General features: G+C 51.8%; 5 protein-coding genes across 9 annotated transcripts in view; 4 read left to right on the top strand and 1 right to left on the bottom strand.

The window, feature by feature from the left end:
* The window catches only part of DCHS1 (dachsous cadherin-related 1), a 33,765-nt gene extending 28,441 nt beyond the window's left edge, over positions 1-5,324 (top strand). The window contains exons 15-21 of the mRNA XM_036221330.1: positions 33-146; positions 314-525; positions 614-768; positions 944-1,074; positions 1,188-1,471; positions 1,814-1,952; positions 2,276-5,324. Of these exons, the coding sequence (XP_036077223.1) occupies positions 33-146; positions 314-525; positions 614-768; positions 944-1,074; positions 1,188-1,471; positions 1,814-1,952; positions 2,276-4,887 (3,647 nt within the window). The 3' untranslated portion in view covers positions 4,888-5,324. The remainder of the gene's footprint in view (positions 1-32; positions 147-313; positions 526-613; positions 769-943; positions 1,075-1,187; positions 1,472-1,813; positions 1,953-2,275) is intronic.
* A 718-nt stretch (positions 5,325-6,042) lies between these two features.
* Positions 6,043-13,529, top strand: TPP1 (tripeptidyl peptidase 1). The gene is made up of 13 exons (XM_016133523.2): positions 6,043-6,160; positions 6,276-6,347; positions 6,611-6,750; positions 8,516-8,666; positions 8,870-8,997; positions 9,146-9,324; positions 9,490-9,688; positions 9,838-10,026; positions 10,270-10,339; positions 10,777-10,897; positions 10,997-11,155; positions 11,328-11,453; positions 11,578-13,529. Exons 1-13 carry the CDS (start codon positions 6,117-6,119, stop codon positions 11,716-11,718), a joined length of 1,719 nt encoding a protein of 572 aa, XP_015989009.2. The 5' UTR covers positions 6,043-6,116; the 3' UTR covers positions 11,719-13,529.
* A 486-nt stretch (positions 13,530-14,015) lies between these two features.
* On the top strand, positions 14,016-15,931 carry TAF10 (TATA-box binding protein associated factor 10). Its single transcript, XM_016133504.2, has 5 exons — positions 14,016-14,647; positions 14,775-14,929; positions 15,170-15,234; positions 15,320-15,434; positions 15,615-15,931. Exons 1-5 carry the CDS (start codon positions 14,416-14,418, stop codon positions 15,702-15,704), a joined length of 657 nt encoding a protein of 218 aa, XP_015988990.1. The 5' UTR covers positions 14,016-14,415; the 3' UTR covers positions 15,705-15,931.
* On the bottom strand, positions 15,755-22,223 carry ILK (integrin linked kinase). Of its 5 annotated transcripts, none has more exons than XM_016133496.2 (13): positions 22,106-22,214; positions 21,554-21,688; positions 18,419-18,584; positions 18,145-18,240; positions 17,855-17,951; positions 17,666-17,749; positions 17,474-17,559; positions 17,223-17,332; positions 16,983-17,110; positions 16,775-16,896; positions 16,584-16,683; positions 16,341-16,471; positions 15,757-16,166 (listed from the first exon to the last, which is right to left on the bottom strand). In XM_016133496.2, the coding sequence occupies exons 2-13, from the start codon at positions 21,640-21,642 to the stop codon at positions 16,017-16,019; spliced, it is 1,359 nt and encodes a 452-aa protein (XP_015988982.1). In that variant the 5' UTR covers positions 21,643-21,688; positions 22,106-22,214; the 3' UTR covers positions 15,757-16,016. The 5 variants fall into 5 exon arrangements, with proteins under 5 accessions (XP_036076274.1, XP_015988985.1, XP_015988982.1 ...); XM_016133497.2 differs by having other exon boundaries at positions 16,017-16,166; positions 21,554-21,666; positions 22,106-22,223; XM_016133498.2 differs by having other exon boundaries at positions 16,017-16,166; positions 21,554-21,681; positions 22,106-22,124.
* On the top strand, positions 18,584-26,640 carry RRP8 (ribosomal RNA processing 8). Its single transcript, XM_036220380.1, has 8 exons — positions 18,584-21,482; positions 22,318-22,501; positions 23,690-24,047; positions 24,251-24,704; positions 24,795-24,924; positions 25,113-25,219; positions 25,318-25,414; positions 25,640-26,640. Coding segments are annotated over exons 1-8 (1,452 nt in total). The 5' UTR covers positions 18,584-21,480; the 3' UTR covers positions 25,760-26,640.
* The last annotated feature ends 574 nt before the right edge of the window (positions 26,641-27,214 follow it).

Here is a 27,214-nt window from a genome sequence, read left to right as displayed (position 1 = left end):
TCACAGTCCAACCAATACTATGCTCTCCGCAGGGACTCCCATTGCCTCCCCCAAGGCTGTCCACACAGGGGGTTCAAATGGACCAATCATTTACAGTATTCTCAGTGGGAATGAGAAAGGGACATTCTCCATCCAGCCTAACACAGGTAAGGGGCAGTAGCAGAGGGGTCTGTGAAAGGGCAGATTCCTGAGGGAAGTACCCTTTGGACCCAGGGAGGCTCGGGTGGGAAGGGGCTGCCTTTGAGTAAGGGGCCTCAGAGAGGGAGGCTCCAGGGCAAGGAAGGGGCTGTCAGTGATGCACTTCGCCTCCCAGGAGCCATCACAGTTCGCTCAGCAGAGGGACTAGATTTTGAGGCAAGCCCACGGCTGCGATTGGTGCTGCAGGCAGAGAGTAGAGGAGCCTTTGCCTTCTCCGTGCTGACCCTAACCCTGCAAGATGCCAATGACAATGCTCCCCGCTTCCTGCGGCCCCACTACGTGGCCTTCCTGCCTGAGTCTAGGCCCTTGGAAGGGCCCCTGGTGCAGGTATGGGATGTGATGGGAAGATGGGAGGTAGGGCTGGTCTGACTTGTCTATGCCCAAGTCAGTGCCAGCAGCCTCCTATTCTCACCAGGTGGAAGCAGATGACCTGGATCAAGGCCCCAGTGGACAGATCTCCTACAGTTTGGCCGCATCCCAGCCAGCACGAGGATTGTTCCACATCGACCCAGCCACGGGTACTATCACTACTACAGCCATTCTGGATCGTGAGATTTGGGCCGAAACACGGTGAGTCCTGGCTCTGTAGATCCTGGGACCCCAATCTGGGTCCGCCCAATTTCAAGTCCTGCCTTGAATCTTCCTTAATCTCTAGACCACACCCTGAGTCTCTCTAGCCCTGCCCAGGGTTCTCCCTTATCCCCAGGGGCCTGCCCCTGATTGTGCTTTCCCTTCTTGTGTCCAGGCTGGTACTGATGGCCACAGACAGAGGAAGTCCAGCCCTGGTGGGCTCAGCTACCCTGACGGTGATGGTCATCGACACCAATGACAATCGCCCCACCATCCCCCAGCCCTGGGAGCTCCGAGTGTCCGAAGGTGAGGGCTGAGTAAAGTTAGGTACAAAGGGTAGTAGGGTAGCATCGTTCCCCACTTTGGGGCTCAAGAGGTGTCTGGGACCATGCCAGACACGTTTGTCCTGTGTATTACAGATGCACTATTGGGCTCAGAGATTGCTCAGGTCACAGGGAATGACGTGGATTCTGGACCGGTGCTGTGGTATGCGCTGAGCTCGTCTGGGCCCCAGGATCCTTTCAGTGTAGGCCGCTATGGGGGCCGTGTCTCCCTCACAGGCCCCCTGGACTTTGAGCAGCGTGACCGCTACCACCTGCAGCTGCTGGCTCATGATGGGCCTCATGAGGGCCATGCCAACCTCACGGTACTTGTGGAAGACATCAATGACAATGCACCTGCATTCTCACAGAGCCTCTACCAGGTACCGGCACCCCAAGATGTCCTCACATCTGGGCCCAGGTTTGTTCATGTTGGAGAAAAATGAGGAAGCTGGAAGTCTGAGGTGGGCTGGACCTTAGAACTGACCTGGGGATAGCACTCTGGGGATGGGAGATCTCAACTAAATCAGCCTTGCAAGTCCTGAGAACTGTCCAGGTTCTTTGTCTGGTGCCCAGAAATGGGGAAAGTGCGCAATTCAAATACTAAGGAGTATGGGCCCAAGCTGGAATGGATGTTAAGCAGGGCTCATGAGACCAAGCTCCAGAACACAGGCCGAGTGGGCAGCAGGGCTGCATGGCCATAAACGTTTGTCCTCACACCTCAGGTGATGCTACTGGAGCACACGCCCCCAGGCAGTGCCATTCTCTCCGTCTCTGCCACTGACCAGGACTCGGGTGCCAATGGCCATATCTCCTACCACCTGGCTTCCCCTGCTGAGGGCTTCAGAGTTGACCCCAACAACGGTGCGTCCTTCCTAAAAACTGACTCTTTATCTTTAACTATGTGGGGCCATATCCTGACCTCATTCCTAGAATTTCTTGCCCAAACTTAACTCCTGGATCTCTGACCCAGGGAGTACATTTTCCCCCTTTGTTTCTATTTTAACCCTTGTTCTGGCTGCACAACTCGAAGTCGTTCCCTGAATCCTGGAGACCATCCCATAATCTCCAAGTGCACACAGGTCATTCTCTGGAATCTAACTTCTGAAGCCATTTCCTAGGCTCTGAAGGGGCACTTCCACAGCCTCTGCTGAATGCTTGTTTCTCTCTATTCCCTCTCATCTCAGGGACCTTGTTCACAACAGTGGGAACAGTGGCCTTGGGCCACGAGGGGGCAGGAGTGGTGGACGTGGTGCTGGAAGCACGAGATCATGGGATTCCAGGCCGGGCAGCACAAGCCACGGTGCATGTGCAGCTGCAGGACCAGAACGACCACACCCCAAGCTTCACGTTGCCACACTACCATGTGGCTGTGACTGAGGATCTGCCCCCTGGTTCCACCCTGCTCACCCTGGAGGCCACAGATGCCGATGGAAGCCGCACCCATGCCACTGTGGATTACAGTATCATCAGTGGCAACCGGGGCCGAGTCTTCCAGCTGGAACCCCGGCTTGCTGAAGCTGGGGAGAGTGGTGGACTAGGCCCCCGTGTGCTGGGCTGCCTAGTGTTGCTCGAGCCTCTGGACTTTGAAAGCCTAACCCAGTACAATCTAACTGTGGCTGCAGCTGACCGGGGACAGCCACCTCGCAGCACAGCCGTGCCTGTCACCGTCACCGTGCTGGATGTCAACGACAACCCACCTGTCTTTACCCGAACAGCTTACCATGTGGCAGTGCCTGAGGACACACCTGTTGGAGCTGAGCTCCTGTATGTGGAGGCCTCTGATGCTGACCCGGGCCCTCATGGCCTCGTGAGTTTCACCCTCAGCTCAGGTGACCCTTCTGGGCTCTTTGAGCTGGAAGAGAGCTCAGGTGCCTTGCGACTGGCCCGCCCCTTGGACTGTGAGACCCAGGCTGAACATCAGCTTGTAGTTCAAGCTGCCGACCCTGTGGGGGCACACTTTGCTCTGGCACCAGTGACCATTGAGGTCCAGGATGTGAATGACTATGGTCCTGCTTTCCCACTGAGCTTGCTCAGCACCAGCCTGGCAGAGAACCAGCCTCCAGGCACTCTTGTGACCATTCTGCATGCGATTGATGGGGATGCCGGGGCTTTTGGGAGGCTCCGCTACAGCCTGTTGGAGGCTGGGCCAGGGCCTGAGGGACGGGAGGTATTTGCACTGAACAGCTCAACAGGGGAGTTGCGGGCACGAGTGGCCTTTGACTATGAGCACACAGGAAGCTTCCAGCTGCTGGTGGGTGCTGCCGATGCTGGGAATCTCTCCGCTTCGGTTACTGTATCAGTGCTGGTAACTGGTGAGGATGAGTATGACCCAGTCTTCCTGGCTCCAGCTTTCCACTTCCAAGTGCCAGAAGGTGCCAGGCGTGGCCACAGCCTGGGTCATGTACAGGCCACAGATGAGGATGGAGGTGCTGATGGCCTGGTGCTCTATTCCCTTGCCACCTCTTCCCCCTATTTTAGTATCAACCAGACTACAGGTGCCTTGTACCTGCGGGTGGACAGCCGGGCACCAGGCAGTGGAACAGGCCCCTCTGGGGGTGGGAGCCGGACCCGGCGTGAGGCACCTCGGGAGCTGAGGCTGGAGGTGGTGGCACGGGGACCTCTGCCTGGTTCCCGGAGTGCCACAGTGCCCGTGACTGTGGATATCACCCACACTGCACTGGGCCTGGCACCTGACCTCAACCTGCTCTTGGTGGGCGCTGTGGCAGCCTCCCTGGGAGTAGTGGTGGTGCTAGCACTGGCGGCCCTGGTCCTAGGTCTGGTGCGGGCCCGTAGCCGAAAGATGGAGGCAGCACCTGGCCCAATGTCCCAGGCAGCACCCCTGGCCAGTGGCTCCCTGCAGAAACTGGGCCGAGAGCCACCCAGCCCACTGCCCTCCGAGCACTTGTATCACCAGACTCTCCCTAGCTACAGTGGGCCTGGAGCTGGAGGTCCTTACCCCCGGGGTGGCTCCCTGGACCCTTCACATTCAAGCGGCCGAGGCTCAGCAGAGGCTGCGGAGGATGACGAGATCCGCATGATCAACGAGTTCCCCCGTGTGGCTAGTGTGGCCTCCTCTCTGGCTGCCCGTGGCCCCGACTCAGGCATTCAGCAGGATGCAGATGGACTGAGTGACACATCCTGTGAGCCACCTGCCCCTGACACCTGGTATAAGGGCCGTAAGGCAGGGCTGCTGCTGCCGGGTGCAGGAGCCACTCTGTACCGAGAAGAGGGCCCCCCAGCCACTGCCACGGCCTTCCTGGGAGGCTGTGGTTTGAGCCCTGCACCCACCGGGGACTATGGTTTCCCAGCAGATGGCAAGCCATGCGTGGCAGGTGCACTGACAGCCATTGTAGCTGGTGAGGAGGAGCTCCGTGGCAGTTATAACTGGGACTACCTGCTGAGCTGGTGCCCTCAGTTCCAGCCACTGGCCAGCGTCTTCACAGAGATCGCCCGACTCAAGGATGAAGCTCGGCCATGTCCCCCAGCTCCTCGTATTGACCCACCACCCCTCATCACTGCCGTGGCCCATCCAGGAGCCAAGTCTGTGCCCCCTAAGCCAGCCAACACAGCTGCAACCCGGGCCATCTTCCCACCGACCTCTCACCGCTCCCCCATCAGCCATGAAGGCTCCTTGTCCTCAGCTGCCATGTCCCCCAGCTTCTCACCCTCACTGTCTCCTCTGGCCGCTCGCTCACCCGTTGTCTCGCCATTTGGGGTGGCCCAAGGCCCCTCAGCCTCAGCACTCAGCACAGAGTCCAGCCTGGAGCCACCAGATGACACGGAGCTGCACATCTAGCTGTGGCCCAGGCTGGGCCCCGACCTGGGACGCGTACAGTGTCCCCAATGCAGGCCTTATCTGAGCCTGCCCTGGGCAGCCTCGGACCATAGTTGGCCACAGGGGAGACCAGCTCCCTACCCCAAACTCCTCCAGTGGGGGCAGGTCCTACATCTCACCCCGGCCTTGTGGGGCATTGACCTGTGGCCGGGTCCAGTGTGGGGAGAAATATGAAGGAGGCAGGAGCCCTGGGTTCTCCTCAGTGAGGGCTTCCTGCCCTGCACCAGCATCCTGAGATGGAGCTGAGACTTTATTTATTGGGGGGTAGGAGGGATGGGGAAAGTCCTCAAACCTATTTGGGCCCAGCTCCTTTGGGTTCCATTGACACCCCTGCCCCTGCCCAGAACCAAGTGCCAATTCTCACTCTGGAGCCTTAATAAACTGCAGTTTGTATCCAGTGTCCAGCTTTGTTCTGTGGGGACCAGCGGGATGGGAGGATGATTGAAAGGTACCTGGGACATTGTGGACACCTCAAGAGGCACAGAGGAGTGGTAGACATAGGAGCAATCTAGTGTGGTAATGACACAAGGAGCCATCTCGCTTCAATCGACCTTTCTCTCTAACACAGGCAGGAGGCCAGGAAGAAAGCAGACAGTGACCGAGGGAGAGATTAGTTGGGTAGGAAGAGATCTTAGGGATATCCAGCTCTAGGCCTGAGGGTCTTCAAAGACGTAGGGGTGGATACAGGAGTAGCTAAGTGGTTTATGTGTTTTTCTTGGGGCCACCATATATTCACATGTAATAGAAATTCACGTTTGTTGAGACTGCCATCAGGTTGTCTGCTGAGCAATTTGCTTGCTTTATCTGTAGATTTCACTACAACCTTAAGAGACAGACTACTTTTAATATAACACTGTATTCTAAATGAAGAAAACTGGGCTCTGGGAACCTAGGTGACTTTCCTGTCCTGATATACAGCTAGGAAGAACCTGGGTTAGTGGGTGTGTGGGCCTCCGGGGCACCTTTCTTAAGCCCCGCTAAGCGCTGCTTTGCTGGACAACCCCAGCAAGGGAGTGAAGCACAGGGTTTAACCCAGCACTTTAAAGGGCCACAAAGGGAGAAGACGAGGGGCAGCTCCACCCATTCCCCAGCACTCAGGACCGCCCACTTGAGGGAGGAGCCAGCACGGCCTCTAGATTCTGGGCAGAAGGGTGGTAGCGGTAGACTCCAGGGCTCATGTGATCCGTCACATGACAGCGGATCATCGGAAAGTCGGAATGGGACTCACAGCCTGGTGAGAAATTAGGAGGCCCTGGAAGAAGGGGATCACTTTGGAGGGAGTGTATATTGGAGGGTGGGTACGCAATGACAATCCGGCTCCTGCTAAAACCCACCTGCCATCTCTGCAGCCTCCTAGGGCTCCTAGCCCTCATCGTCGCTGGCAAATGCAGTTACAGCCCCGAGCCTGATCAGCAGCGGACGTGAGTTGATTTAACACTGACTGCCCCGTTTCCCATGCCCTATCCTGCACCCAGTGTCCTGGTCCTAGCTTCCCTCACCCCCTTACCACTTACCAGCTCCTGGTACCCATTCCATAGTCTCATTCCCAGGTTCCCAGGCTGTGAGCCATATCTGCTTCTGGGATCCTACTTAAGGTCATCCCACCTAATCCTGAACCTTCCATGACTACTGTTTCCCATCGCCACCCTAACAAAGACCATGTTCCTGACCCCTGACCCTGCAGGCTGCCCCCAGGCTGGGCATCTTTGGGCCGAGCAGACCCTGAGGAAGAGCTGATTCTCACCTTTGCCCTGAGACAGCAGAACCTGGAAAGACTGTCCAAGCTGGTGCAGGCTGTATCGGATCCCCGCTCTCCTCGCTACGGTGCTTGTTGGGACTGGATGGGGGATGTGGGATGCAGTGGAGGGACACAGGGCTGGGCTGAGCCTGAAACAGTGCATATCACGTCAGGGTCATGCTCTCAGTGCCCGTCAAAGGGGTGTTATAGGGCAGATGAATGACAGTGGCTCTCACTAAAGCATTTTCAAATATAAAAGTGAACTGGAGCTAAACTGTCCCAAATTAACTCATGTATTCTCCTCCAAAACTTTTCACATGGGTTCATCAGGCTGGAAACCTAAAAGTGAATGTGGTTAAGAACACAAGCTTTATGAATCAGATCTGGATTCAGCTATCAGACAAATGGGGAAGTAGCATCTAGTACAGATGCTTCTGTACTTATAATGGGGTTACATGCCAACAAACCTACCATAAGTTGAAAATATTAAGTCAAAAATGGACTAAATACACCTACCTACTGAACATCACAGCTGAGCCTAGCCTACCTTTACTGTGCTCAGAACACAATATCCAAAAAACACTGGCAACATAGTACACTGTAGAGCAGTGGTCTGTTAGGAACCGGGCCACACAGCAGAAGATGAGCGGCAGGCGAGCTAGCAAAGCTTCATCTGTATTTGCAGCTGCTTCTTAGTGCTAGCATCACTGTCTCAGCTCCACCTCAGATCATTAGGCATTAAATTCTCATAGGTGCACCAGTCCCTGGTGCCAAAACGGTTGGGGACCACTGCTCTGGAGTACCAGTTGTTTATACCTTCATGACTGTGTGCCTGACTGGCAGCTGTGGCGCACTGCCACTGCCCAGCATCAGCAGAGAGAATTGTACCATACACACTAGCCTAGGAAATGATAAAAATTCAGAATTCAAGGTATGGTTTCTATGGAACGCATATTGGTCTTGCACCATTGTAAAGTCAACAAATCGTTAATCATAATTCAGGGACCGTCTGTACACCTAGATGCTCATTGCCTCAAATTCCTCCCTCACCCTCAAGTCCACTCCCATTTCCTTCTCCATTCAAACACTGAAACTGTCAGTTCCAACTCTGAAATAACTTTAGGAGTAGTCCACGTCTCACCACTTCTCCCTTGTTGCTACCAACCCAGTTGTTTATTCTCTCACCTGGCTGCTGCCCAGACCCCCGTCTCTTCCCCTCTACCCAACTCCCTACTCTGCTCCCAAATAGTCAGTGTTTTGCTTCAGTGGTCAAGCTGGATTGTGTCCTCCTGCTTGAAACCATTCATGTGGGGGAGAAGAGCAGTGTGTGTGCAGGGAGCACTCTCAGATGAGCCCAGGAATCAAGTACTAGTATTTATGGCTCCAAACAGGAAAACAGTGATTCGCCCTCATGTCAAGCTTAAAATTAGGAAGTATGAAAACATGAGCTAAATTAGATGTCATCTCATAATTGGCTCCAAACATTTTGAAAACTCTCATTAGAGATAAAATGGACAGTTTTAATTATGAACCTCATCTGTTTTTCACAATCATGGCAGTGCATACTGTGGTGCAGCATTCGTAATCTAACAGCCTTTAGGATAAATCCGTATTCCTGGCTCTGGCATTCCCAGTCTCTCCAGCCTTTTCTTCCCTGGGCCCCCCAATATAAGCTGCACCAGCCTACCTTTTTGTACAACGGCCTAACTTTTTGCTAGAAAGTTCCTACTCATCCCTCAAAGACCCTGCTCCAGGCTTCCTGGGAAATTCGACTATCTCTTTGTTGAGGTCCAAAAAAAGCAACTTGGAAAAGCAATGAATAAAGGCAAGAACCTCGATGAATCCCTGCAGGAAAATACCTGACCCTGGAGGATGTGGCTGAACTGGTCCGGCCATCACCACTCACCCTCCGCACGGTCCAAAAATGGCTCTTGGCGGCTGGAGCCTGGAACTGCCACTCAGTGACCACTCAGGACTTTCTGACCTGCTGGATGAGTGTCCGGTAAGAGGGAATGGTTGCCCCATGGAGGGTACCAATCATGCCATCAGTCACCCCAATTGGAGGGAGCTCAGAGCTTGCTGGGGGCTATGAGTGAGAGCTAACGCATGGGGAAGATGACAACTAACTGCCCAGTGATGCTCAGGCAGCCTCCTCTGCTCCATTCCATGCTTTCTGACCTCTGTTCTCTGATCTCTGACCTCCAGACAGGCAGAACTGCTGCTCTCTGGGGCTGAGTTTCATCGCTATGTGGGGGGACCTACAAAGACCCATGTTGTAAGGTCCCCACGTCCCTACCAGCTCCCGAAGGCCTTGGCCCCCCATGTGGACTTTGGTAACACCCAGTGGGGTTGGTGGGATTGGGGCAGGGAAAGCCAGGGGCTGGAGAAGTTTAGATGCCATGGAGAGGTTCAGGAAGTAGGGTCACAGTAAAGTGGGAATTGAAGTCAAAAAGATACCCTCAAACCTGACTTTCCCCACAGTCGGGGGGCTGCACCGCTTTCCCCCCACATCATCCTTGAGGCAACGCCCGGAGCCACAGGTGGCAGGGACTATTGGCCTGCACCTGGGAGTGACCCCATCCGTGATCCGTGAACGATATAACCTGACAGCACAAGATGTGGGCTCTGGCACAACCAACAACAGCCAAGCCTGTGCCCAGGTGAGCCATGCAGGAGTCCCAGGGTCCTCACAGCCTCCTCAGGGAGCCTGACCAGCTTGGGACCTGCTCTTATTCCCTGTCCTGTAATCTGGGACAGTATCTCCTGTCCTGACCCTTGGGGCTACATCCTCTGATCCGTGATTTCTGCTCTGATTCCCTCTGTAGTTCCTGGAGCAGTATTTCCATGACTCAGACCTGGCCGAGTTCATGCGCCTCTTTGGTGGGAACTTTGCACACCAGGAATCAGTAGCCCGTGTGGTTGGACAACAGGGCCGAGGCCGGGCTGGCATTGAGGCCAGTCTAGATGTGCAGTACCTGATGAGTGCTGGTGCCAACATCTCCACCTGGGTCTACAGTAGCCCTGGTACTGCCAAGGGGACTGATTGGTGGGGAGAGGGGTAGGGATGAGTGTCGATCTCTGTTTCCCTAAGGGAATTCAGTGAGCTAGAGGGAGGTTCTAACAACCCCCCAAATGACTACCCTTTGTGCCCCCCTCCCCACAAAAACATCCAGGGCGGCATGAATCACAGGAGCCCTTCCTGCAGTGGCTCCTGCTGCTCAGTAATGAGTCAGCCCTGCCACCTGTGCACACTGTGAGCTACGGAGATGACGAGGATTCTCTCAGCAGCACCTACATCCAGCGGGTCAACACTGAGTTCATGAAGGCTGCTGCTCGGGGTCTTACCCTGCTCTTTGCCTCAGGTGACCTCCTACTGTGAACCTAGACCCTCCACCCATCCACCCAACCTGAAAGTTTTTACTCCATACTGACCCCTGAACCTGATCTCTGACTCATAATCTGAACTTGACTGAGACCACAGACATGACCTCTAAACTCTGACCACTTGCAGTAACGACTAACGCTTGCATTTCCTCTCTTACATTGAGCCTACATACCAGGTTCTAACCAATTAATCTGAGAGCCAAACTTGGTCTCTATCCCAGGTGACAGTGGGGCTGGGTGTTGGTCTACCTCTGGAAGACACCAGTTCCGTCCCAGCTTCCCTGCCTCCAGGTAAACATCCCACCCCACCGCTTATCTGTGACCACCAACCTTTCATATGTGGCGTCATGATCTGGAACCTTTTTCTTGACCCCACCAGGTGCTCCCATGGCTCAGTCTTAGCTCTATCTGCTCTGGTTGCTGCATTCCCGTCTTCTTCCTCTAGGTTCCAGGTCCCAAGTCTCCTGAGTGGGACACAGTTCCCAGTGTTGCTCTTCCTCGGTCCCCAGGCATTTTAGTGGAAGATGTTGTGGGTGTTCTGTAGGGAAAGTATGCAGTCACCTAAAGCCATGCCTTTAGGGCTCAAAACCTCTTAGTCTTTCCCATGTACATGCTTCCCCACAGAGTCCAGCCCCTCTAGCAAGACCCAGGCCAAACTCACCCATCCCCACACACTTTGGAGGTGTCCCTGGGGCCCCTACAATCTGAGTGCTATCTTCTGCCCTCAGCCCCTATGTTACCACGGTGGGAGGTACATCGTTCCAGAATCCTTTCCGAGTCACAAGTGAGATTGTTGACTATATCAGTGGTGGTGGTTTCAGCAATGTGTTCCCACGCCCTTCATACCAGGTATGTGTAGTGTATGTCTGTGTGGATGGATGACAGGTGGGGGAGAAGGGCAAGAATTCTCAGGTCAGGAGACAATACTTACTCAACAATGCCTTTCAGGAGGAAGCTGTAACCCAGTTCCTGAGCTCCAGCCCCCACTTGCCACCATCCAGTTACTTCAATGCCAGTGGCCGTGCCTACCCAGATGTGGCTGCGCTCTCTGATGGCTACTGGGTGGTCAGCAACCATGTACCCATTCCATGGGTTTCGGGCACCTCGGTGAGAATCAGCCTGGCTCCAAACCTTCAGGAACTACCCTCAGGCCCTACCCCCAAGACCTTGTACTGAGGATCCCTGACTCCTCAGAGACCTCTGATCTTTTTAAACATCCCTCCCCCAAAGTCCAATCACTCCAAATCCATAATTTCTACTTGTACCCTCACCCATGCAGGCCTCTACCCCAGTGTTTGGAGGGCTCCTGTCCCTGATAAATGAACACAGAATCCTCAGTGGCCACCCCCCTCTTGGCTTTCTCAACCCAAGGCTCTACCAGCAGCGTGGGGCAGGACTCTTTGACGTGAGTGTGGAGGGGAGGGGTGTGGACATTTTCATGCGTATGCGATGTGAATACAGGGTGAGAGGATGTAGTATATTAGTGCTGGTACCAGCAGGTCCAGATCTGATGGCCACCTTCTCCCTAGGTAACCCGTGGCTGCCATGAGTCCTGTCTGAATGAAGAGGTGCAGGGTCAGGGTTTCTGCTCTGGCCCTGGCTGGGATCCTGTGACAGGCTGGGGAACACCCAACTTCCCAGCTCTGCTGAAGACATTAATCAACCCTTGAGAGTGGACCTGTCCCTTGCCCCACAGTTGCTGGCTCGTTTCCTTATTCTGCACTGTTGGAAGCCCTGCTGAACCCTCACCTGTTGACTGCTGCAGACAGCTTATCTCCCTAACCCTGAAGTGCTATGATTGTGACTTGACTCTCACCCCTAACCCTGCTCCATCATACTCAGGTCTCCCTACTCCTTCCTGTCTCAGGTTCCTCTATAGATACTATAACCAGTACTATTTGGGAGCACCTCCCAACCCACCCACTCACCCCCATTTATTCTTTCTCTTTGCAACCAGGCTTTTCCAAAGTGCTGTCAACACTGTCTATGAATATGATTTCACTTCGTATTTGCTCCTCGTGATGAGGCTTCTGCTCTTTTTTATTCTTTCCTCTGTTGACACTGAAAAACAATGGCCTCCTTGCTGCTTCATGCAGTGCACACTTCCCAATCTTTGTTTTATGGCCCTATCATAGTTGCCCACTCTGTCTCCTTCCAGGGCTTAACTTCTTTGACCATCTTCTCTTCCTCCTCTTCTTTCTCTGCTTCCTCATTGAATGTTGGTGTACTTTATTGCTCCACCCTTAGTTTTTCACTCTTCTCACTCTACCCATTGTCCCCTGGAACAAGTCAATGATTGGCATCTACAGCCATCACCATCTCACTAAATCAGACTTTCTACCCAGCAGTGATTGATACCTCAAAAGCAAGATGTGTGATACTCAACACTTCATTTCTTTCCCTCCTTCCTAATATCACTGTCTCTTTTATTTTGTTTGTTTGTTTGTTTGTTGTTTAATCCTATGCTGCTTCCAACCAAGCCAGAGACCCAAGTATCATTCTAGACTACTATTTTCTTCACTTCCCTTCCACACCACCTTCAATTAAGTCCTACTGACTTTACCTCTTAAATATATCTTTATGAATCCACAAGTCCTTCCGATTATATTTCTTACATATATCTAGAACTCATCTACTCTCCATCTTCATTGCTACTACATTAGCTTAGAGCCATATTCTCTCTCCTTTGAATTTTAAGAGGTCCTTGCAAAAAACAAACTTACTTCCTGCCCTTCCCTAAACCATCTCCCAGAGTAAAATGAAAATCCCATCAGGTCATTTACTTGATTAAGATGCTTCAAAGATCACTGGATAAATTTGAGGCTTTTTATCATGACTCACAAACCTGGTCACTTCCTTGCTTTTTGTTCCCGAGTTACAAATTGTTTATCCTCCTCTGCCCTCCCCCATACAAATTTTTTCACTTTTGCTCAAGATATTCTGTGCCCTTTACCCCTGATTCCCCTTGCTTGGTTAATTTCCAGGATTCTTTCCAGACTCAGTTCAGAAGCCACCTTCTCTTGTGAACCTTTGGCTTCCTGAAGCTAGTTGATTTTAGTATGGCACAAAAATCCTAGATTTTTGAAACCAAGCCTTTTTGATTCTTGTTTCTGATCTAGACTAGGGGAGAGCCTTAGGCAAATAAGTTCTCCCTAAGCCTTTTTCTCACCTGTTAAGTGGAGATATCAATACCTGCCTCTCATAATAATCAGTGAATAATTAAATGGAATAAAGGTGATAGAGTACCTGACACACAGAAGTAGGAAGCAGGTATTAGCTCCCTTCCTCTCTTGCACACTGTGTCTACCTCTAGTATTATAACTCCAATGTAGTACCGAAATTGCCAGTTGACCTGTTTGCCTCCCTTTCTAAGATCGTTGGTGCCTAGAGGAGTAGAATCTTGTTTTACTTAACTTTATTCCCAGGCCCTAGCTCAGGATTGACAAATAGGAAATAAATGTTTGCTACATTGAAAACCTCACTTTAACGCGCTTTTGTATGTTATTTACTCAGGCCAAAATATCTCCATCCTCATCTACAGTAGCAACTGTGTGCGCTCCCCTGCAGCGCTCACTTCCGGAAGCTGGCTGGAAGGTGGGGTTTCCACCTCCACCATGAACCCTTAAAAGGCTGAATAAGGGAACTAGAAAGGTTGCAGACTGGCTGGCAACGGGCGGTCGAGGTGTTGTAACCACCAGCCCCCGAAAGACACATGGACCACCAGAACTCAGTGAGTTACAGGAAATACTCTTTATTCAGCCAGCTGGGTCTGCCAGGCGTATGCAGACCCCAAATTAAGCAGCCCCGAAATGTAGAGGTATATGGTTTTTAAGCCCAAAATCCTATTCTTCATTCTGTCTAAACACAAAGGTCTATCCTAGTCATTACCTGTCAACTCACAGGTCAGGGGCGTAAGCTGGGGTACAGAAGCAGAAAGCTTATTGTTAGAATGTTATGTTCCTATCAGTGACAGCCTATGTTCCCATGGACATAGCCGTGTTGCCACGGACACAGCCTAGCAGTAATTTTCCTGCAAGAGTCATTTTTTTCAGTCACCACAGAGGGGTGTCAGCCGATGAGCCCAAAGCAAGGTCTTTAGGTGTCAGTCTGAATGAGTACCAGACAGGGAGAAGAGCCCTCCACATTCCAGGAAACGTCTGCGCCCAGGGCGATTCTTCAGGATTTCGTCTCCGGCCCTTGCCTGTGTCATCCAGCGGGCACACGGACAACTAGCAGAGGACCGCCTTGGGGGAAGAGCGGTCATGGCGTGGGAGGGGCGAGCGTGAAGCGCCTGACGCCACTCTGGTGTGTGCGTAACGTGAACGGAAGCGGAAGTGGCTCTGTTCGCCGCCTCTCCCACCGGCCTGATGAGTTGCAGCGGCTCCGGCGCGGACCCTGAGGCGGCGCCAGCCTCCGCCGCCTCGGCCCCAGGCCCGGCACCCGTGGTCTCGGCCCCTCCCGCGCTGCCTGCAGGCACCGCTGCGGAGAACAAGGCCAGCCCCGCGGGGACAGCTGGGGGGCCTGGGGCTGGAGCCGCGGCAGGGGGCACGGGACCCGTGGCGGCGCGGGCTGGGGAGCCGGCCGAGCGGCGCGGGGCGGGTGAGGGTGTAGGCAGCGCCCTGGGTCGGCACTATCGGCGGGGGAGGGCAGCGGGTGGTATAAGGCAGACCTACTTGGGACCCTGCGCCTTCCACTTCCGTGTCTCAGTTTGCTGGTTCTCCTCCAGCTGCTGTGTCGGCGGGCGGCGCGGCGCCCCCAGAGGGGGCCATGTCTAACGGGGTTTATGTGTTGCCGAGTGCGGCGAACGGAGACGTGAAGCCGGTGGTGTCCAGCACGCCTCTGGTGGACTTCCTGATGCAGCTGGAGGATTACACGCCTACGGTGGGCTTCCTGCCTGAACAGGCTGTTGGCCTGCTGTCACACCAACTTTCTGCCAAGCCACCTAGATTTCCAGCATCCTCTTCTTGTATTATGCCCCTCCCCCCAACTAGCTCTTGATTTATCCCCTCTGCCACCCAAACTGTGAGCTTTCTGATAACCAGACCTGTTCCATTCCCTCACGCCTTGTCAGCCCAGCAGTACACAAGGCTAACATTGACAGTTATCTTATTGATTTCTCAGATTCCAGATGCGGTGACTGGTTATTACCTGAACCGAGCTGGCTTTGAGGCCTCTGACCCTCGCATGTAAGTAAATTCTGGGCAGGTTAGAGCGTTGGATGCTTTTATGGAGTTTGTTTTCCATCTCCTTATACCAGTTTTTTCTCTCTAGAATTCGGCTCATCTCCCTAGCTGCCCAGAAATTCATCTCAGATATTGCTAATGATGCACTACAGCACTGCAAAATGAAAGGCACAGCCTCTGGCAGCTCCAGAAGCAAGAGCAAGGTGTGAGGGGAGGCTCATTGAATCAGTAATTACCTCCCACAACAACGGAGGCTTACTTTATCCTGAAACCCCTTTGGGGAAACTAAGCCCTAGGGGAGGTGAAAGACCTATTCAGGGTCACCCATCTGGGATTGAAATCGGATTCCTGTGTTCAGCTAGTGCTCTTCCCTCTTCCCTCAGGACCGCAAGTATACTTTAACCATGGAGGACTTGACCCCTGCCCTCAGCGAGTATGGCATCAATGTGAAGAAGCCGCATTACTTCACCTGAGCCATCCAGTCTAAATGTACTTATCTTTCCCCTTGTCCCCCACACCAGCCTGTTTTCATAATAAACTTTATTGTGACAGGCAGGGCTGATCCCTCCCATGCTGGGAGACATCGTGTGGCAAGTGACAAAGCTATGAGCCCAACCCCTTTTGGGGCCACAGTGGTAGGAATGGGAGCAGGGGATGGGCCCCATGGCTGGGGTAGTACCATGACTGGAGGCAGGGGACAAAACTAAAGGCCTGCTGTTTTGGGGAGGCACACTCCCCTAAAGGTGTCCCCACACCTCTGGAGTTTAGGCAAGGACTTTCCAGCCCTACTTGTCCTGCATCTTCTCCAGGATAGGCACAATCATGTCAAATTTGGGTCGCTTAGCAGGGTCTTCATTCATGCAGATCTTCATGAGCTTACAAACATGGGGGGAAATGCCTGGTGGGATGGTAGGCCGAAGGCCTTCCAGTGCCACCTGTAAATACAGGAAAAGACAAGGTGAGTTTCAGAACTTGAATCTCATGTAGGGAGAGGCCTCCAGGACAGGACTATTGTATATCTGAACAAATGTGGGAAGAACCCAGTCCCACTACAATTATTGTCAAAACTGCCATTGCCCCAACACAAGTGTATATAGTTGTGCTCTCACCTTCATTCCAATCTCCATGTTGGAGAGGTCAGCAAAAGGTACCTCCCTTGTCACCAGTTCCCATAGAAGCACAGCAAAACTCCACATGTCTGCTGAGCGTCTGTTTGTGTCCTCAGGCTTCTTCTGCAGAGCTGAAGGGACAGGATTTATCTGTTCCAGCTGCTTGTCCTGTCCTATCTCTGCCCCCTTCCATTACTACTGAGCTGGCCCTTCTCTACCTCCCAACATGATGCCCTCACTCACCTTCAGGGGCCACCCAGGCAGGTGCATACATGCGTCCAGGGCACTGGAAGGAGAACTTGACGTCAGCCATGCTAATTCGGGCAGTCATGTCCTCATCAATCTGAGAAGATAGATATGTGGAAGGAGGTAAGTCCTATTCTAAATAGGGAAAGATCTGGGGGCCTGGGACAAGAGTGAAGTTGTGACCTCACCATTACACTACGGCTATTGAGTGCATGTCGTGGGATGAGGGGTTCTAGTGTGTGTAGGAAGGCCATGCCCCTTGCCATGTCCAGTGCAAACTTCACAGCCTGGCTCTGGTCCACGACGAAATCTAGGAAAAGAGGCAAGAGTCAAATAGTTAGGAGAGGCTCACATACCCTCTCCCCACTTCAGTGAGACATGACATCCCCTACTCACTGGTGCCTTCATGTAGTACATTGTACAAGGATCCATATGGCATCCAGTGTGTGATGAGGGTGGGGTGAGGAGCAGGTGGAGACTGACAGAAACCTAGCACCGGGAGCACATTTGGATGTGAGAAAATCCTGGAAGAGGAAGAAAGTGTCCCTGGCTGAGACCCAGCATAAAACATCTCCCTCTTGGGTGCTAGTCAGGTTATCTTGGAAGTAGTAGCTTCCAGTTTAGGCCTTGCCCCACCTGAGCCGGGGACACTCCTCGTTGAAGTCCCTGCTCTTCCTTGTACTCCAGTCTCGAACTTTCAGCACCTTCATGACGATGTCATTGCCCTGCCAGCGACCCTTCCACAGCTGAGGGACAGGTAAGGGTTAGGAGGCTTTAACTAAGGCCACCACTTTCATGCCCGCTAACTGGAGAAGAAACTTAAAATGGGTACATAACAGGTAATTTGGGGGGCATAGGGAGGGAGGGGCACGAATGGCAGAGGTTACCTCTCCAGAGTGATTCTCGTTGAGCTTTGCCAGGAAGTTAAGCTGTTTGAAGTCAATGCCGGAGTGTTTGTTCAGAGTCCCATTTCCTGAAAGTGTGAGCAGGTCAGGTACCTAGCTTCCTCCAAACTTAGCTCCTGGAGCCCAGGATTCCCTATTACCTCCCCCCACTCCCCACACACACAACTGACTCACTGGGCCGAGTGCGGGTGGTCCCCTTCCAGAATGTGTCCTTATATGGAATACGGTTGAGATTCTGGCCCATCTTCTCTGCCCGCTCTGGGGAAGAAAGACAAATAGTCTTGGCCTCAGCTGTGGTGTATGGAGGGAGGAGATAGGCGGGTGCAAGATGAAAGGACACAAGCTGGTGGGTGGGGGACAGACCTCGAAGCAGCTCTCTCAGGGGTGCCTTGGCTTTGTCCACAGGCATCTCTCCATACTTGTTGCAGATGCTGACAAGGGCCCCATTAGCCACCAAGTCCTAGAATAAAAAGGTGGTTGTGATGAGGGCCCCTGCTACCTCCCTGGCAGTCACAACCAACCACGAACTCAGATGCAGTACAAATCCTGTGTCGTGCACTTGCCAGTGCTCACAGGATGGGCTGAGGATTTCAGAATTTCCCACTGAGGCTCACACTTTGCTTTCTACCCATCCAAGGGCCTGTAGTACTCACCTCTGCCACCTGGTCTTGACCCCAAAAACAGGCATAGTGCAGGGGCACATTCCCATGCTCATTCACTGCATTGATGTCAGCTTTGTACTGTAGCAGCTGATCCCCAGACCCAGACAAGACAAAAGAAGCAGAAAGGTACAGTCAGTCTCAAATGAGAGATGGGTATTGAGACACATAAGGAAGAAATACACATTTTCTATAGTATGTTATAGTGCCTGTGACTGAGTTCCAGGCACGTATGTGATACAAGGGACAGAGAGAGGACCATATATACCTTCTGTACAATATCACGGTGTCCATGACTGGCTGCCAGGTGCAGTGGGGTGTCATCCCCACGGTTCATCACATTGATTCGTGCCCCCCGCATGATCAGCATCTCAACCACAGCAGAGCGGCCCTCTCGGCAGGCCCAGTGCAAGGGGGAGAAGCCATGATCATCCCTTTGAAGGAAGGGGCAATGGTCACTGATCTGGAGGTGGGGTGGGGACAAAGGCTTTTTGCTAAAGGAAAAACTTATAGTCCCTCTGCATATTTGCCCTGAGAATCCTTACCTCTCCAGGACTTTGATTCTCATTCATGCCAGCAATTCCCAAAGCTGTCCAATTCAGACATTCCCCTGAGCTTCAAACCCACCTGAAATCCCAAGAAGTCCACACCACCATCTCCCACCAGTCTTCCTTCCCTGGCATGCCCTATATCATTAAATGGTAGCATTCTCTATTTGGTGTCCTCTGCACCCCTTTTGCAATATCTGTTGGTCCTTTCTGTTTTCCATTGCATCTGTACATACCCCCTACTATAGTACTTATCACACTGGCTTGTAAAAATTTATTAATGGGCCATTTTGTCTATTAGACTGTAAGCTTAAGAGAATGGGTTGACCAAAGGTGTCCAGTTCATGTGGGAGGTGGAGTGTCTTGGAGAAGGAAGGCACAACTCATGGGAGAGGAAGCAAGCTTACTGATTGGCTCCGGTACTGAAATTAAGATCTAAAAGTGGAATGGAATTAAAATGATGTTTTGGAAAGGTTCATAATAAAAAATGCTTTTGAGAAGTCATTACTGATGAGGCAGATAAAACAAACCACATAAAACAGGATTCCTCTACTCAAGTAATCCTGGGCACAGAAAACAGAAGAAAATAAAAATGGCTTCTTTAGAAAAACTACCTGACTTTTTTCTTAAGGATGTGTATTTTATAAAGTAAAAGAAGTATACAAAAATCCCCAAAACAACTGTGTGGGAGCTGGGCCTGCCTGACAGCCTGGAGCCATAAAAGGAAATTCCCTCCAGTCCGGGGATGCAGATCAAGGGGCGGAGCAGGGGGCGGTCCGCGGTCTGGGCGGGCTGCCTCCGGATGCCTTAGTGCTGTGGTCACTTCCCTTGTGGGGGGTTCTAGGCCAGGCGGGTTGCTGATCAGGGGTCTGGCCACCTCAGACCACCCCAATGCCCCCACAGCTGGTGGGGGGTGGGGGCATGGCCTTTAACTTAATGATTTCCCTTCACAGCTGCCCTCATCTGCTCACAGAGATAGACAAAAGCTTTCCTGGGAAGTGGGGATCCTCCCCCTCCCCAAAGCAGTTACCACCCCCTGGTTATCTGTCAATTTTGCCTCCCAGCTCTTTAATTTGTGCCCTGGCTTATCAGCCTCCATAGTCCATAGCTCCAGAGCCTCAGGGCAAAAGTATAAGCATAAGGGTTCTGCCCACTGTCAGGCTGCCTGTCACCTCAGGGTGACTTCAATCCCAAAGGTACCTGCAGGGAATTCACTCCCACCTCATCCCCAGCATATAGCCAGCTTGGGTCCCAAAGCCTATCTCCTCACACCACTAAAGCCTTCCAGTTTCACTGATGCCACCCCATCACTTTTTGGCAGCAAAGTCTTCCTAGATGGCCCACTGAACTTCACCTAAAGCTTTATAACCCCACCAACAAAATAGTAAAGGTGCTTACTGTCATTATGAGAGCACCTTCTGAGGAATTATATGAATAATGAAACAAGTGACTGAGAATTATAGAGATACAGTGTAGAGCCTAAAGGGAACCAATGAAGCCTGGATGAAGATTACAAGTGATCCTTACTTCTCAAACCTAAAAACTAAATGCTGCCAACCCTAAAAATAAAAATTTTAAAAATTAAAATTCACCATTCTGAGTCAACGTCACTATTGCTTTTCTTGCCTTCTGGTCTCAGCTGACCTTAAAGAACTTTATTTCCTCATCTTCCATTCAAACAGCCACAAGGCCACTGGCTTGAGGGCAGGTATTATGTCTGATTCTTAGCCTCTATGACCTAGCATAGCTTCACTTGTTTTCCTCACAGAGATCATCAAATATACAAATATATCATTAGTTGTAAATTCAATGGTTAAAGTGCTCAAGTTCTTTGACCTCTCAGAAACCTACACTACTGTTGACTGCTCCCCCTTCATTGAAACAGTAACTTCTCTAAGCTTTACTAACATTTTCCCGTTTTTCCTTTAATTTCTAGTTGCTCCTTTTAGGTCTTGCAGGCTTCCCATCCCCTCTCCTTTACACCCATGTCTTCAGATATCACCTATAGGCTACTATCTTCCAAATCTGTGTCCCCAAGTCAGATCTGTCTCCTGAAATCCAAATCTGCATAGTCAACAACATTTCCACTTTGCTTTACTGTCACTTTAATATGTCTAGAGTGTAACTCATCATCCTTTAGTTTTGTGCATCTCAGTAAAAAGAACCACCATCTATCCAAGTGCCCAAGCCAGGACCCTGGTCATCATCTTTGACCTTCTTCACTTTCCTTACCAAGTCTCTCCAATTCTTTATCCTAAAGATTTCAGGAATCTGATTTTCCTGTTTCAACTGCCTGCATTCTAGTCCGAGCCATCATTACTTCTGGGATGAACTAGGCAATTGCCTCTTCACAATGACACCTGCTCTTCACAAAGTATCCAAGATGACACTTAACAAATGGACTCATTTCGCTACATGGCTTTAAACATTTGTTCTTAGAATAAAGACCTTTTTATAGCCTAAGTATCCTTGTACGATCTGGCTGACCCTTACAGACCTTTCCAGTTTCCGGTAGTTCACCTGTACTCAATGCTTCTGCCCGCAAAGATCTATCCTCCAGCCATTCGGAACTCCTGTAGACAATTTCCCAGCACTCTCCGCTCTGTCTTGCCTTCTAGCCCATGCAGTTTAAAGCTCTCTGCAGCCTCTGCCTATAAAACTCTTATTTAGCAGTCAAGAATCAGCTCAAACACAGCTTCCTCTGGAGACCCGCCGCCGCCACCACAGGCTGTGTTTGGCACTCATCGCACTGAAAAGGAAAGTCAGCCGCCCCCACAGAGTGATGTGAGTACTCCACATCACGTAAAGGAGCATGTCTTTGCCCCTCCTCTCACCCACCAGCCACCTGAGCTCACCCCTGGTTGAGGTCGTTCTCAGTGTTGTCCAGCCACAGGCGAACGGCAACGGCGTTGCCTTCCCGACACTGAGTGAAAATGTCGTCCATAGCAGCGTCCCGGCGCCGAGTCCCCTAGATTGGGGAAGCCTGGGGACTGTGAGTGGATTCAGGGAACGGGGGTAAGCACCAAACTTTGTCCACTGCAGGAGGTGTTTGTGTTGGGGGATGGGGGCCTGGGTGCTGCGTCCCAAGCTAGCGGAAGTCTGGAAAGGAGTTCGGGGCAGCGGGATGATATGTAACTGTGTCCTCTGGGGGCGAAGGAAAAGCGGGCGAGGCAGGGGGTGATTCAGAGGTAGTCTCCTCTTAATCTTAGTCTCAGGGGATATCTGAGAGCACGCACAGGGACCCAACCCGCGAACAGCGCTGGGGACGAGGGGAAGCTCAGGCGCCCTGCTGGGGGTCCTTCCCGGGGGTGGCCCTCATTCCCGACTCAAAACTTAGCCGCAGTGAGGGGTGACTGGCTGGCAGGGCTTGTGCCTTGGGGAGAGGGCACGGGTGTTACCATACTCACCGGGACTCGGGCTGGAGGAGGCTTCTCTGGGGAACTCCCGTCCGGCCGCGCCCGCTGCCCGGCCCCGCCCCTGGCCTTCTCCGGCCAGCGCGGGCCTCCTTCCTACCTCCTTGCCCTTCTAGCCCATCAGTGTTTAAACTCTATGGTTTTCGGCACCGCGCCGGCCGCTCTAGCCAACCTGGCCTTCACTCTTTGGTTTTCGGCTCTTCCAGGGACTGCGAAGGGTGGTTCCTGGAGACGCTTTCTGCACGTGGAGAGGCGCGGGAATCCCGCGACCTCGCCCGCCTCTGCAACCCCATGTTTGAAGAGGTGGAGTGGGCTGAGGAGGCTCCATTAGCCGCGAGCCTCCGACCTGTAGCCTCACAATCTCGGACCGAGGCAGCCTCGCAAGTCAAGGTGAGTGGCCCTGTAGGGTCAATGGAAGCTGTTTCAGGCCGTGAATCGTACATAGCGTACTAAATCCCTGCGTTGGGTATGCCGCGCGCACTCGTGTGCGTTGGGTGTATTACGGGGAGGGGGCGCCTGCAGCCGACTGAAGATCTGAGAACTTTCGAAAGAGAAGGACGTTGGAACTGAGAAAGTTGGTGAGTAGAAGCTAGTGAAGTGAAGAGGGTTTCTTGAACCGGAAAAGCTCGTGCAAAGGTCCTGGGTCAAAAGAGCATATCTTGTTAGGGTCACACAAAAATAATCCGTGTGGTTGGAGCACAGAGAAGAAATGCCATTGAAATTGGAAAGCTAGGTTAGTGGCTTTGCGTATTTTAAGGATAAACAGAAGCCAGTTAAGTGGTTTTAGCAGGGGAAGGATTCCTTCAGAGTTGCATTTTGAAAAGAGCATTGATTTTAGTGTGGAGATTGCATTTGAGAGAACACGAGTGAATGACAATGAAGAGTTATCAGTATATCATTCAACAGGTGGTGTGAAGGGGGTGCTTAGACCAGGTAAGTGCCTGGCCTTGGACTGCCCAGTAATATTTCAACCCAGAAGGCCTCACAGACAATAGACCTTCTTTAAGCCTTTGCTGATGTGAAGGCAGCTGAACTTCCTCAAGCTCTTCCTACCCTCAGTCATCCTCCAACATGGAATCTGTATGCTTTATGCCTCCTCTTCATCCTGTCAACCCATCGTTATAATCCAGCTTGTCCCCTTTGAGTTTGTCTTCTACTCTGCCTTTAGAGTCATCTTAAATACACACGTGTGATCCTGGCATTTTTGTTTTCAGAAACCTTCCTACCTCTTATCAGCTAGAGGCAAAAGCCTGATATGGAGGTTTGGAACTCCTGGTCTCTGGCCTTGGACCTGTTGCTTTTGGCCTTACCACATTCCTGTGGGGAACCCCATTAATTTCTCTGCATATTGAAGAGAGTGGGATGGGTGGTTTCTCTACCCTCCAACCTCCCAGGCTGGGATAGTGACTTGAAAGTTCGTCAGGGTCTGGCAGGCTTTATGACAAGCTAATTAAGTTAACTGGGAACAATCCAGATACCTCCACCAGTATCTGAATTGGTGTCTCCATTTCTCCCCTTTTATTCTCCAGGCCATGTTCATTCTCTTCACCTCTACTCTCATCCTTTGTTTTCTCCCAGGGCTTCAAGCGCCGCCAACTCTTAGCCACATTACGGGCCCTGGAGGCAGCATCTCTTCCTCAGCAACCCTCCAGCCTGCCTGGCAGTGACTCCGAAGAGGAGGTGGTGGAAAAGAAGAAGAAACACTCAAAAAAGGCCTTGTTTGCCAGTGCCTCTACTGAAGTAGAAGAGAAAGGGAAAAAGCGTCAAAAACAGGGCCCACCCGGCCATAACTCTGAGGAAAAGAAAGTAGAAAAGAAGTGCCGCAAAGGGGCCCTTTTTAGCAGTGACTCTGCTCTAGAAGAGAAAAGAAAGAGGAAATGCCAGAATCAGGCCCCTTTAAACCTTCCCCAGCACCAGGATAGTGTTGACCAGAAAGGTACTAGTGATTGTATGTGTGTCGGACAGGGAGGGGGATCAGCTGATCCTATGTATGACAGAGGTTACCTGCTACCATTAGGTTTAGGGTTAGTCAGGAAGTACTTTCATCCAGGCCAGTCTATCTTGGCCAGGATGACTTGCCCAGCCTCTGAATTCAGTGGAGCTTGCCCCAAATATGCCTTTCTATCTCCCTCCCTGCAGATCCCAAAGCTTGGAAGAGTAGGGCTACAGATGACCCACCCAAGCCAAGCCCTGGGACCACTTCCCCGCAACCTCCCCATACCTTGAGTCGCAAGCAGTGGCGGAACCGGCAGAAGAACAAGCGTAGACACAAGAACAAATTTCGGCCACCTCAGCCACCAGACCAGACTCCAGCCACAGCCCCAAAAGAGGAGACAGAGGTGCTTCCTGCCCCGAGTCCAGACAGCCATGAGGCTCGGGGGGAGGCTCTGCGAGCCCGCATGGCACAGCGGTTGGATAGTGCTCGATTTCGCTACCTCAATGAACAGCTGTACTCAGGGCCCAGCAGTGCTGCACAACGCCTATTCCAGGAAGACCCTGAGGCCTTTCTTCTTTACCACCGAGGCTTCCAGGGCCAGGTCAAGAAGTGGCCACTGCAACCTGTGGATCGCATTGCCAAGGATCTTCGCCAGCGGTGAATGGGGATTGGGCACTGGGAGAGGTGATGTGGATCTGTCATGGGCTTAGACTAGACTAGTGAATGATCCCCCCTCTCCACTCCCAGGCCTGCGTCCCTGGTGGTAGCTGACTTCGGCTGTGGGGACTGCCGTCTGGCTTCAAGTATCCGGAACTCTGTACACTGCTTTGACTTGGCCTCCCTGGATCCCAGAGTTACTGTGTGTGACATGGCCCAGGTAAACCCCTTTATTCCTCTATGTATTTGGCCTGTGCTCTAGCCCCAAGCTCCATGTGCTAATCTTTAACACTCCTTCCGTCCTCCTTGCTTCCCCCCTCCCACATCCTGGTGTCTAATCCTAGCATTCAAGTGTGGTTTTCTCCTCTCTATACTGTGTACCTCATACAACACTCTCATTCCTCATAGGTGCCTCTGGAGGATGAGTCTGTGGATGTGGCTGTGTTCTGCCTTTCACTGATGGGAACCAATATCAGGGACTTCCTAGAGGAGGCAAATCGCGTGCTAAAGCCAGGGTAAGAGCCCTTAGTTCGCAGGTGCATATATATATATATGTGCGTGTGTGCACATGCATGTGTCTGTGCACTTACACAGGACTCTCCATACTTTTTAGGGGTCTCCTGAAAGTGGCTGAGGTCAGCAGCCGTTTTGAAGATGTTCGGACCTTTCTAGGAGCTGTGACCAAACTGGGCTTTAAGGTCATCTCCAAGGTAAGGGCCCTGAGATATCTGTTCCTATTTTTGCTTCGTGTGTGGCCCTTTTCATGAAAATGGTGTTCAGGAAGGGGGCTATAGGCACAGACAGGCATTTCCTTCTTGAAAGCATGATTCATGGGAGAGCCCTGGGAAGCCTTCTGAGCAGGGTGGGACATGGAAGAAGGTGTTTTGAGAAGTGGGGTGAGGATTTGGAGCTCACTGGGTCTTTTCTGCCTCTAGGACCTGACCAACAGCCACTTCTTCTTGTTTGATTTTGAAAAGACTGGGCCCCCTCGGGTAGGGCCCAAGGCTCAACTTTCAGGCCTGAAGCTTCAGCCATGTCTCTATAAGCGCAGGTGACTGCTGGACCCCCCTTGAAAGGGGAGGCAAGTCTCGAACTCCAGACTCAGAACTCTGAAGACTATATCCAGCCAGACTGTGACGCAGGACCTGGTATTACCCTTCCTTTGTCCCAAGAACAAAGTGTGATGAAACCCTTGGTTCAGCCCTGCTCTAATAGAGGCCTCTTGATTGCAGGAAGCATAAAATCACTTGGGACGAACTAACGGGGTGTATTGTAAGAACACAGGGATATCTGGGAACTATAGATCCCCTAGGAGTCATGGAAACTAGATGGTTTGGAATTCAGGGCATCTTTGTGTTTGACTCCTTTTTCCATCTCTCAGGAGCCACATGGGTTTTCTGCCCTGGCATTTTCAGTTCTCGCCTCCGATCTTCTGTCTGCACACTAGCTCCTTCTACTCACCCATAGCGTCTGCTCCTTCAGCTTTGGTCTGCTTAGGCCCTCAAGGCCTCAGACAAGCAGGCATTGCTTCTTGTCTCTGGGATAGCTGGTAGCCCACGAACTTCCTGGCTCAACATATCAATCTGGGTTTTTGGGTCAGGAACCGTTTGCTTATCCCTGTACTAAGCACTTCTTTCCCCGCTGTCAATCTGCATCTTCAGAGCCACATGACCCAAACAGCTATCGGCACCTAGTATCCTGTGGGGCCCTGGTGTGTGTCTGGCTGAGAACACAGGTTTTGGAATCAGGTTGGCCTAAATTCAAATCCTGGCCTTCCACTTATTACTGAGAGTCATTTAATCCTTGAATGTCACATTTTTCCTTTGGAAAATGGTAGAATTCCTGTCTCATGTGATTGTTGTATGGACCAACAGGAAATCTATAGCCAGGGCCAGGTACTGAAAAGGTGCTCAATAAACTGTAGCTGTGGCTATTATGTGTTGTAAGCCTCATTGTTCTCTAAAGACTCCGTAGGACGGGCTGAAGGTTGAAGAGTAAATGGATTTGTTGACTGAGGAAGACTTTGGGAGAGCTCAATATAGGCCTTTCAGTGGACTCAATTAATAGGTTATTTAAAGATTCTTGATAGATTCTGAGCTATCCTTGGAGGGGAGTGATGAGAGTCTCTTCATTAATAACAATTGGTTCATGCCATGTTGGGGTGGTGGATTAAGGTGTTCATTGGCAGAAGGATCTGTCATTTCTGCCTAGCAGTGGGCCCAGATCAGCATGGCAAGGAAAGGTAGACAAGGAAGGCTTGTTCTGGGAGAAGACAAACTGGGTTGACAGATCTTTGACCTCTCCTAAAGTAAATCTGCCATGGGACCAGGTACAAAGATACAACTTCTTCTACCTCTTTCCAAAGACAAGAACTGCTTATGACTAATGGGACACAGATTCTAGGGCTCTGAGTCAGATGCCTCCCACTCCCCGAAGGGGATGGAGATTTTGAGGGAGGTTGTTGGGCAGAAGGCTATGTGTAGGGGCTGGGCTGTGAACCATTCAGCAAA

This window comes from Rousettus aegyptiacus, unplaced genomic scaffold (assembly GCF_014176215.1).
Source record: "Rousettus aegyptiacus isolate mRouAeg1 unplaced genomic scaffold, mRouAeg1.p scaffold_m13_p_5, whole genome shotgun sequence".
Lineage (NCBI taxonomy): Eukaryota > Metazoa > Chordata > Mammalia > Chiroptera > Pteropodidae > Rousettus > Rousettus aegyptiacus.
Note: the sequence above shows the minus strand (reverse complement) of the source record. Positions and strands in the feature narration are given on the sequence as shown.